Source organism: Bombus impatiens, unplaced genomic scaffold (assembly GCF_000188095.3).
Source record: "Bombus impatiens unplaced genomic scaffold, BIMP_2.2 scf_0064, whole genome shotgun sequence".
Classification (NCBI taxonomy): Eukaryota; Metazoa; Arthropoda; class Insecta; order Hymenoptera; family Apidae; genus Bombus; species Bombus impatiens.
This window is the reverse complement of record NT_176483.1, coordinates 817,925-829,391: the sequence shown is the minus strand read 5'-3', so window position 1 is coordinate 829,391 and position 11,467 is coordinate 817,925. Positions and strand designations below refer to the sequence as shown.

General features: G+C 38.0%; 1 protein-coding gene across 1 annotated transcript in view; it reads right to left on the bottom strand.

Annotated features, from left to right (window-relative positions):
- Nucleotides 1–501: 501 nt before the first annotated feature.
- The window catches only part of LOC100743335 (protein C1orf194), a 15,483-nt gene continuing 4,517 nt past the window's right edge, over nt 502–11,467 (bottom strand). The window contains exons 2-4 of the mRNA XM_003485535.4: nt 2,149–2,369; nt 1,140–1,280; nt 502–986 (exon numbers count right to left, since the gene is read on the bottom strand). Coding sequence (XP_003485583.1) covers nt 789–986; nt 1,140–1,280; nt 2,149–2,352 — 543 coding nt within the window. The 5' untranslated portion in view covers nt 2,353–2,369 and the 3' untranslated portion in view covers nt 502–788. The remainder of the gene's footprint in view (nt 987–1,139; nt 1,281–2,148; nt 2,370–11,467) is intronic.

Here is an 11,467-nt window from a genome sequence, read left to right as displayed (position 1 = left end):
TTCTTGTCACAGCGATGTCCAAAGGGGCGAAACCGATGCTGCACGCGGCAGATCGCTGCCAAGATTCCAAAGATACCGCATCACGACACCGTGAGATATCTACGAAACAAATTTGTCAACATTGTTCGGGTCCGATACCATCGGCCTCGGGGGTGTCTTAAGTAAAGGGCAGTTATCGCGATGATTTCGGTTGGCTCGAGATTTTTGGGATGTTTTTTCTGTTTCCCTGATATGATGTTCGCCGTTGATAGAGCTTCCATTACATGCCATATGTTAATAAATAATTTTCTTATATACTAAATTTCTCTAACTGTTGTAAAATTCCGTTTCGGTTTCTAAACATTTGCTACTATTTCTATTAATTATACCGCACCCTTGTTTCCAATACGAATATTTTCCAATTTACTGAAATCACCCACTTTTCTACGTAGAATCTGTAATTTTTATTGCATTTAACGAAACATACGTATATAAAATAATTGGCATTGTATAACAATCTAGATATTACGTTGCGTGGCAATTTTTCTTCGAAATGTCACTATAATTAAGAAGATATACAAAACAAAGTATGAAACGAAGTACTCTACTAATCGCACACGAACCGTATAGATTTATCGGCGATATTACGGCAAAATGATACGTATTCATAAACATATATAGAAACGATCGACAGTGCCGATGATAATCATAAAATCGTTGATTTAATTTCCTCAAATACGATTGTTAGCACAGATTTGTCTGTCGGGTTTCCATCTCAAACACCGTACAGATCCGTGTTTAAATACTGTTTAAATACTGTAAAAAGTTCCGTCGATTTTGCGACTGTATCCGGGATTAGATTGAACCGAGTGAGGTCCGGAGATATTTAATTTCACGCTACTCGGATGGACTCGTCTCTCTGGCACCGGACCACGATAACATTCTGCTTTTTCCACAAGCAACGAAACGGGATCTTCCGTTACTGGAATATCCGGTGTCTTGGAAACCTTGATTAATTGAAAATAAACACGAACGTCTAAATTATTATATATTTTTTGATTGAGAAAGATGTCATCGTTAACGGTTTAAAAGATTCTTACCTTACGGATAAAAGATTTTATAAAAATATAGAATAAATTACAAGGAGCGTTGCGTTTTACCTCGATTTGATTTTTTAAAACACGCCACGTTCTCTTTCCTAAAGTTTCTGGTTGCACTAGGACGTAGCTCTTGGGCACCAACGTATCTTTGCTGTGAATGTACACGGTTGTAAGCGCCAGATCCAGAGCATCGTTTGGTACCTAACACGTTCGTACAGATTAGTGAAAAACGTAATTTTGTAGTTTGTAAAAACAAAGTTGTAACTATTTTTCTGTACTATGCGCGATAACATGAACATACAAATGGAAGAAAAATTGGAAGAAATTGTTGTGAATTGTGATAATAGCGGACGATTTTTAACAAATTTAACTTTTATCAAATACGAAAAACTTTGCAATATTTTGCTGTTTCGTGTTTATCATACAAGAAAAGATTACATAAAGATACACCTAGAAATAAATTAAATTTCAAAGTGTATATTAAGATATATTCGGAATATTTAATTATAAATTGATAATAAAAAACGTATTATAGAAACTTTCTCAAGAATATATAGCTTGTAAAAATATAGAAATAAATTGCATGGAACTTACGATACATTGGCAAAGTTAATATCTACGCGTGTACACAGGGTGGTTGGTAACTGGTGGTACAAGCGGAATGGGGTGATTCTACGCGAAAAAAGAAGTCGACAATATAGAATAAAAATTGTTCGTTCGAGGCTTTGTTTTCGAGAAAATCGACTTTGAATTTTCGTTCGATACGCGTGCACTTTATCGCGTATTGTTATAACTGATCTCACTGTAGATCGTTGTCTCGATGGAAAAATTAAAAAAAAAATTAATAAAAAATTTTTATTCTATATTTTCGACTTCTTTTTTCGCGTAGAGTCACCCCCTTTTCGTTTGTACCACCAGTTACCCTGTATAATTAAAATGACACGAATATTTAGACATGTGTCACGCAAGTACTGTCATAATAAAAAAATAAAAAACGAGATTCGATTGTACTAGATGGTCAGATAAAGAAATAAATACGAAGATTTTAGGTTAACGCGTGTAGTTTTACCTGTGATCTCAGAAGCCTATTATCTTTCCGTATACTGTTTAGCGTATGATGAGCAAAGAGACGTTCGTGCGCTTTTAACTTTGCACTCCAGTCTTTGTCCTTGGGTGAAACTTTATTACCTAGTACAGGTCGTCGTAGCCACACTCCTTCGCGTACTACATCCGGCACAGGATAAGGGTTTCTAATGTAACTCACTTCCGCCATTCTAACACCACCTGTAACTATAAACGTTCCTAAGTTTGTAGTAAAATGCGATACAAGCGTAGCAACGCGATGCAAAATAAACGTTTACTTGCTTTATGTTTCGCTATATTATAAAATTAATAAAAATAAAATTTCGTGCGATTAGCGTGAACTATGCTGTAGGACGCGGGAATCGCAATTACGTACATTGAGAAAACGTTTCGTTGGAAATGTGTTCAATAAGTTTAGCGTAAAACGAGATACTAAAATTTCCTAGTTTCCAAATTACCGATCATTTGGATTATTACATTTCCAAATTTCCAAGTTATTTAATTTTCATATTCTCATTATGAATCGTCGTCTCGCGTATATACAAAAATCGTAAATTATACGTTACAAACATTTACATTTTAGGCGTGTAATAAATGTTAGGGATGATTCCGGTGAATAACAAGGCTCGTTAATATAACGGGTGACCGACTGTTTAAATATTTTTACGGTCACTGCGAGGTACATATACAGGTGTGCTAAATATTTTCTAATTTCTGCGTATATCCTTAAATTTCCTTTAACCCCTTAACCTACAACTACGAGCATAGTCCGTAGTAGATGATCGAGCCAAACGTAAATATTACGAGCATGACCCGCAGTATATAATCGCGTCAAACGTAAATATTACGAGCATGACTCGTAGTACGATGATCGGGCCAAAAGTAAATATTACGGGCATACTCGAACGTAAATCGTAGGTTAAGGGGTTAAACCTCGTCAATACGATAACGATAATCCGATCATGTTGTTAATGAAATTTTCGCGATACATCCTATAACACTTAACATACTCGTACGAGCGTTCGAATATTTTTGTGAATCGCTGTAATTATTTAATTAAAAATGTCACGTACTTTGAGCGAACGGAACAAAGAATTTAAATAATCAGTGCATCGTGCACGGTACAAACAGCTGACTGGTTGAATGTAAACGAAGACAGAAAGGCGGTCGTATATGAATGGCAGCATTCGGGGAAAATCTCGGTTAAATTTCACAATAAGCTCTTTCACGACTTCTAAACGTGAAAGCGCTTGTAAGCGACTTTGGGGAGCCTTACGAGATGCCCTTGGAAAGCAGCCTGAGCGACTGTAAAGGCGAGAATGAACGAAAAGAGGGAATGAAACGGTCTCGATAAGTGGACACCCCGCGGAGAATGACGGAATGCAGACCGCCTGCATGTATTAAAGCCTTTCGTTTATCAATGAATCGGGATCAGAATCGAAATTCCTCTGGGTAAATGTTTCGAGGGTGACTGATGCGTTCGGTGGCGGACGCGTTTTGATCTCTCGAAATAGAAAATCGAAACCGGATGTTGATCCTTGAGTCTGATGGGTCGAAAGGAAAACAGATGAAATAATTCCGAAAACGGTTGAACGTTTTTATCCTTGTTTTAGGATAGAAGAGAGTTTATCTTTGGAAATTAAAATCATTCGTGAATTAAAATCTAACGAGAATTTGAAAAAATTACCTAATGCAAAAGATCGTACATTTCGCGTATTACGATCTAAAGTTTAGCAAAACGCATAAGATACCCATACAATTTTCTATAACGAACGTTCGATTACTCTCGTGAATCGGCGAAAGAACATTTTACACCGTAAAAACGAATTTACAAAAATACAAAAATTATTTGTCAATATACAAAATTCGATTACCGGTAAACCTGCTGACACCTGCGATCAGCAAGAAGGAAGTTCGTTTCATGACAGAGAAGCGGGCTCGGTTGGCCGCATTTAACGTGTTTTGCTCAGGAGGTGGTCGGCTATGGCCAACGTCGACGTCCGATATTAAACCCACAGTAATTTATGTTAGCACGAGCGTGCATAATGCTGTTTGTATAAAGCGGCACAGTCACGTGTCGGCTCGTGTCGCTACGTATCACTCCTACCTCCCTTAATTCTTGCTGGTACGCAGGCAATGCGCGTGGACGCGTTATGCGATTTTAAATGTTCGCCAACTATGCGCGAAAGATGTGGTACATTGTGTTCCGACGTTCTTCGTGATTTATCGCGTTACTTTAAAATTCGACGATATTTCTTGCGTACAATAATACCCTATCATTCGTACGATATAGCATTTAATATCAGAGCTAGCGACCTGTAGCTTCTACTTGTACTGAGTCATGAAAATATTTGAGACTTCGTTAGGACTGTAACGAAACGCGAATGTCGTAATCATCTCTGTTGGTCTTTGAAATCAATCTGAAAATGGGTATAGAATTTACTTGGTCATAAAGGATATATCCTGACAAACACGAAGATGGTACCCCGCTGGGGGTAGCCACCCACTTGATAATCAAACAGCTAAAAAATTCTACCAAAATTGGACAAATTGTGAATATGAAATATTAAATAAAAAAAAAGAATTTACTTGATATTTATTGCCAATGAAGGAATTATATTTTGATATGATACTTGAAAATACAAGTACTTTTTAGAGAAAGAATGAATTTGAAGAAGAAGACGGAAAGTGATGATTTTTTGTTTCAATCTCGTTTTAAAGTTTCTTTGATTCTTAAAATACGAGTAAGATCGAGGCATGAAAGTTCCCACGACAGAGTTAATCGAAGCTTCCGGTAGAACATGACCGTGTATTCTATAAATCGTCATTAACTTCACATATTTTTATGAATTAACTTGAATCTAATAAATTCTATATTTTAGATTATTTTATATGTTTCTGCACACACTTTCTATATATTAAGATGCAATTTTGCACCTTTAAATTTTCCATAAATTCGCAACAATTCGAAGCCCATTCGTCGTGTAAAAAAGAGAACGACGCGAAATTTCCAACTTAAAACGACAAAATCAAACTTGAAACATTTTCTTCTTTATTTGGACGTAGGCAGAGAAAAAAAATGCTCCGTGTCATCGATGACACGTAGGGTATCGTTCGTGGACCTCTTCTTGGATGGGCCAGCTAGGGTACAGAAACCGACACACGTAATCGCGTAATCGCATAATCGCGGCGCGTGCTGAAGTTCGGGTTGCGGGAGCTTTACGTACGTCTACATCGGCGCACGTGCGATGTTCAACGCACTGAATCAACAACGATCGCGAATCACAGACCTATCCGTGAATACGAACGGCAAACCCCTTGCCAACCGTTTTACGAGATAATTGTTCCGACGATCTGATCTCCGGTAACGGCGAATGACCAGATAACAAGCTACCGTTTAAATGGAAGAAACTTAAATTGTTGAACCTGTGATTCGAAGGGTGACGATGATTATCAGTCTAGTGTTAATTGAGCAGAGGTTAAAAGTCACGTTGCTCCACAAGTCGAAAACACGACTTCATATGTCGAGAAAAAGCCTCGACAGTGACAAATGTTACTTCATAAAATTGATCTTGGAATTTAAGATCATTTATATCGTCATTTTTATAATAAATAGACTTGTGGATGTGGATTATTTAGTTCTTCAACATCGGTTCGTTTAGTTTCGACATAGATTCGATCGTACTATAAAATTTAAATTAACTAAAACGAGAAACGTTATTAGCTGATGTGGATTGGTTTGGGAAACGATTAAGAATTGGATATCGAGGAAAAGACCAAACGAATTTGAAGGAAGCTGAAATAAGTTACAAAGTCTTCCGTTACATCTACACGTTATTCATTCTTTTATCATTCTTTAGCGTACTCTTCCAATAAATAGCTCGATAAATGATACGAACAAACGTGTAAGCGAAAAGCATATATTGCCAATCCCTCGCTTCATAAGTATTACTTCTTTCTTTTCGAGTCGAGCTAACGGAACGCGTCACAATAAAAAGTCAGGCGAGCAACAACAATGCGACGGAAGAAAAAGACTCGAAGGTTGTTAAAGTCGCCTGTCTTTCGATATGGAAGAGCTAGCAGCGAACATACGGCGATGGAAAGAAGAAAGAAAAGGGAGAATGGATCCCTTCTAGATAGATAGGTGCGGTCACTGTCAGGAGGGTTGACAAAGGCTGACCAGGGGTAGAAACATTCAAATGGTAATCGGCGCGCGTCTAACATATACCGACCCTCCGACCCCCGTGCTCGCGCTTAAGGGGGTGCGAGCACCCCCTTGGCATACACCCTGCACATTCGCACCAGAATCAAACCAAATATTGGCAATATCATCCACGGCATTGCTCTCTCCGCGACCTGCCTCCTACACTCGCTGGGAAACGATGTCCATTTGAATGCACGATTCCATTACCGACGACGATATATCGGTTCGAGGATATTATGGGATTAGGATTTCAAGCGAAACCTGAAAGAACGCTATGAAACTCGGTCATACACCGAAGGTGCGATGCGTTTCCGCAGTTTAACGATTCTACTGATTGTAAAATATTGGTCTCGTTTTATGTGGCTTTCTGTTATTTAAATGACGCGTTTAGAATGTACGACCGAGCTTGAGATAGCGTTTCTATAAGATTCAGAAGAAACGTTTATAGAGAGTATAGAAATTAGGGAGAAGTTCGCTGAGAATATCGTTATTCTTAGGAAATAATTTACGATTACTAATTTCAAATTTCAGGAGTTAAAACGAGGTTTCAGAATTTCGTCAAACACGTACAGACTGAAAATTCATTGTTTAATTTATGTATTATAATGACAATATGGATCGAGATAAACAGCTTGAACGTGTAAAGCCTCTGGCTAGCCACAACAAACGTTGGAAACGTTGCACACGATATTTGAAGGGTGCAAAGAATGTATAGATCTCACGCCATACGACCGCAGAAACGAAAGAAATATTGATACAGCTTTGTTCGAAAATGTCCAAACAGCAAAGTACAAGCGACACGCCCCTGGTTTTCGTCCTTTCATGAATTCTAGAGAAAGGAACATTCTACATAGGGTCGCTGAATACCAGGTAATGTTACTTGTGCTGTATCACTATGCCCTGTGAAGATTCCTTTTTTGACATAAACACAATATCAAGTCTTGATAGAACATTGATATTCATAAAATTTTAATCGTCGATTATTAAAATCAAAAAAGTGCACATATATATGTTATTTGTAATAATAAATTTGTAATTGGCTGTAGAAAATGAGACGATGTAAAGATAACGTAGAAATTAATATTAATTTTCATTTTAAAATATTCAGTTTCTCTTTTCTTTTAAAACATTACTATAAATTTATATATCACTAATATAAAAATGGAGAAAACTTAAAAACAGTTTTTCAGCAAATTCGATTTAATTAAGCGTTGCAGCAAACGTATTCAAGGTAAAGTACATTATTACAAGAATTATTTATACGCCATTATATTTATTATACCATTTATATACAAATTAATTCGATTCAAATATATTAAGTTTCGTGTCATTTAATAGTACCTACATACTTTCATATAATTAGAAAAATATAATGATATGAAATTGAAACGTAGAACCTAATAAACAGACATTTCCTTGAAAATAACGTTTCTTGCACAGCTTGTATTATACAAATGTTTCTTGTGATCGCCGTACATTCACATCAAAAAGCATTTATTACGCGGATACTTTTTTCAATATTTTTCTCAGTCGATCGCACATCGCAAGATAGAAACACTTTTTATCGTAGGAAAAACTTTCGTAGGAAAATACAGTCTGAGAAGTAATACTCGTGTCTTCATCGAGTCCCCGTGACCCTTCGCGTAGAATAATGTCTTACACCCTGCGTGTCCAATTCGACGAAACCAATGGGGTGGGTAGGACAGCAGTGCGACAGGTGGCCCGTGAAATCAGTGCACGAGTGCGCCGTTCCATCGAGCCTGCCGTTCGATACGGTTCATTAGGAAATTAAGTGTATAATAATTAGAATTGGGGTGCTGATGGGACACGTTAAACGGAACTCTTTTTTCGTTCCACGGCCATCGACACGCGCAGAGAGTAGCTAAACGCGTGGACGACGAATTTCGTATGAATATGCTGCGGACGTTTATTGGTCCAGTCAAATAGAGCTATTGGGATGTTTTTGATCTGATTTAACGAGAACGTTTTTAACATAAACCGGTGCCGGATATAGTAGAAAATGAAAATGAATATTTGCGCCACTCGAAAAGGTTATACGTTCGTGGAAATTCGATATAGCAAAGCTGATCGGTTCTTTAACGCGTTTCTTAAAATATCTCCTCTGAAAATCTTTGTAAAAAAAGTTACGTATACTTTTTGTTCGTTTTGAAACGCCGTCGAAGCAGCCCCTGAACACGATGTGACCGTCGCAAACGAGAACAATAAATAATTACGTCGATGAAGAATAAGAACACAGACGATGAAGAACCACACGTTCCTTTAAAAGGACCAAGACTAGGTAAAGTTTGGTTCATACGTACTTCGCAAAGAATATGTCGTGGCTCTTGGTACAAAAATCATGTCTAGTCTTCCACGGTACATCGAATTAAAAAAAAAATCATCTTTGTCAGTGCTACAGTTACCGAGAAAACGAGTGTTAAAAATCGAGTGACAAGCGCGCTCTTGAAATTGTCTTTTCCATAGGAACAGTCGATGTTACGTTTGTGAAAAATTACGCGCTGAAGGTACTAGAAGCTCCCTGTCAGAATATACCTTTTAATTTTCCATTTTCTGTGATATTTAACAGCGATTTGTGTAAAAGAAGCCCGTTATATCGGATAAAATTCACCCGAATAGCTCTATTGACTGAACTATACGCAATTGTGAGGAATATAAATGTACGGAGTGCACGTAATATACGAAAATATACAAAATATTCAAATCAATGTACTTATTAAAATATTACGGAGGGTGGAGCAAATCTCTACATATTTAGTTTCCATAATTGTAGGTACTATTGTTAGAAGGATATTATAATTCATATCACTTATTAGGATACTTTTCCCTGTAAGCTACATGTCCTTTTCATCAAGCGAAAAATTCATTTTATAGTGGAATGGATTAGAACGAAACAATAAAATTTGATCTATAAAAATATTTAATCTAATTAAATATACCAAGAAATCTAATTTAGTTAAAAATATCGTCAAGGTATTGCTATCAACCGTACAAAATATTAAGAGAGAAAACGAGATGCGCTCAAATAAACGTGAAAAATGTTGAAATAATTGCAAAACTGCTCCTATCGATAACATATAACATATAAACTGAACGAGTTGAAAACTCGAGATCAATTTCACTGAAAAATACACGTTATCGTTAATTAATAAGACGTTAGAGTAGGATGTTGGCTATATCCAACATCCGACACGAAAGGATTAACTATACGAAAACGAATAATTCTCTCTCCGCCACGTTCCGTACGATAATTTCTAATTTCCAAATTATAACCCGTTAATTCCATCTCTCTTCCTAAATCGTCGATCAAAGAGAAAAATATTCAGCCAAGCGAAAAATATCAGTGCTCTTTACTTAATCACCAAAGCACGAACCGACGAAAGGCAAACGGAACGAAGCAATCTAGCAACAAAAATGATCTTTCCCCGATGCAATCCCTTCGCACGAAATATTTTCCCGACGAAACGCTGTGCACACACGTGTGTATGCCCGTGCACGCTATTTGCATACCGATGATCGAGCACTCGAGAGGCGGTTGCACATTTTCGCGCGCGTTGCGCCGAGAGGCACGGCTCTGGTTGGCTGGCAGAGGCGGAGAGTCGTCGGTGTATTTTAGCATTTCACGTTTGTTTCCATTTAAATGGTAATCGAGTTCATAATGTAATTGTATTCACCGCGTAAGCCGGGTCTCACCACAGCGCTTCGGCCCCGCCATTGTTTGCATTGTTCTCCTCGCAGTGCGAACAATCCGCGCGCGCGCGCGCGCGCGATCTCGCTCACCGTCGGCCTTTCAGCCTCGCGTTTCGCCGAAATCTAAACCCCTCGCGCCCTGCTCGCAGTACCATAGGTGATATTTTGCTGCGATACAACCAGCCAGTTTATGCGATACTGATGGATATCGGTGTAGAACGCGTCCCGATACCTCCAATCGGACGCACAGCATGGAAAGTCGATGTGTCACGCGTTCGATACCACGAGGACAGCATGGTTCCGCGTTATTTTAACCGAACCTTTTTCCTCTCCTCTTTTTTGGATTTAGTTTTCCAGAATATCGGAAATGAATATTTTTAGACAGTTCTCAGTTATGCTCGATACCGTTCTATCTTCTCTGAATTTAGTTTTGAGAAATAATAGAAACGCGATTTTTCCGATTATGGTACATTTTGTTTTATTTTCTGTTGGATTTAATTTCGAAGGCAAATGGAGATTGGATTTTTTAAGAAATTTTACAACTACCCTTAATTTTATTCTATCTTCTTTGGATTTATTTGCGAGAGACACTGGAAATGGAATGTTTTGGAATATTTATTTTGTAGAATATTATTTTAGAATATTTGGAACTATGATCAACGTTAGAACTACCGATCTTTCATCTCTATTTAAACACACAACGAGATGTAATTTGTACGTGTATTATTCCATAATACGACATTATGCCGGGCGTTTAATTTTTTAAATAAATTTCTACTTTTATTATCACGCGGTACCAGTCATACGTGTCAATATCAGTGAATATGCTAGCAGGTCACCATACACGTACGTTAAATTCAACTGCGCTACTTCTTCCTACATTTGCTACTAATCCATCAATATCAAAGCTAGATCCCAAGATTCCAGCCATCGGTACACTTGACGCGTTTGCCATTGCTCGGTATATTTTAACGAAATATAACGTAAATGTAAACCTGCGTATGCACGAGGCCCGCGTAAATCATAATGGATGGCCGTGGGTCGACGTTCGTTCCGTAACAAAAATTTTTACCCGAAAACGCATTGTTATACAGCTCACGGAAGAGTCGCAGAATCCGTAGAGGTGAAGCATAGAGAAAACGAGAGAAAGAGAGAGAAAAAAGAGAGACAGAGAGAGAGAGGAAAATAGAGAAAGAGAGAGAAAGAGCTATCACAGGCTTGAAACGAGCTATGCGAAGGGGGTTGGCCGCGTTATTGTAACACAGGGGATGCTGGCTGTGTGTACGTGTTAGCGGAGTTGGTTGCCTTTCTCTCATACATATTCATCAAACGCTAATTAATCATCGCCAGGCACACCCACTGCGAGCCACCCTCTTGGCAGCAGGCGAAGCCT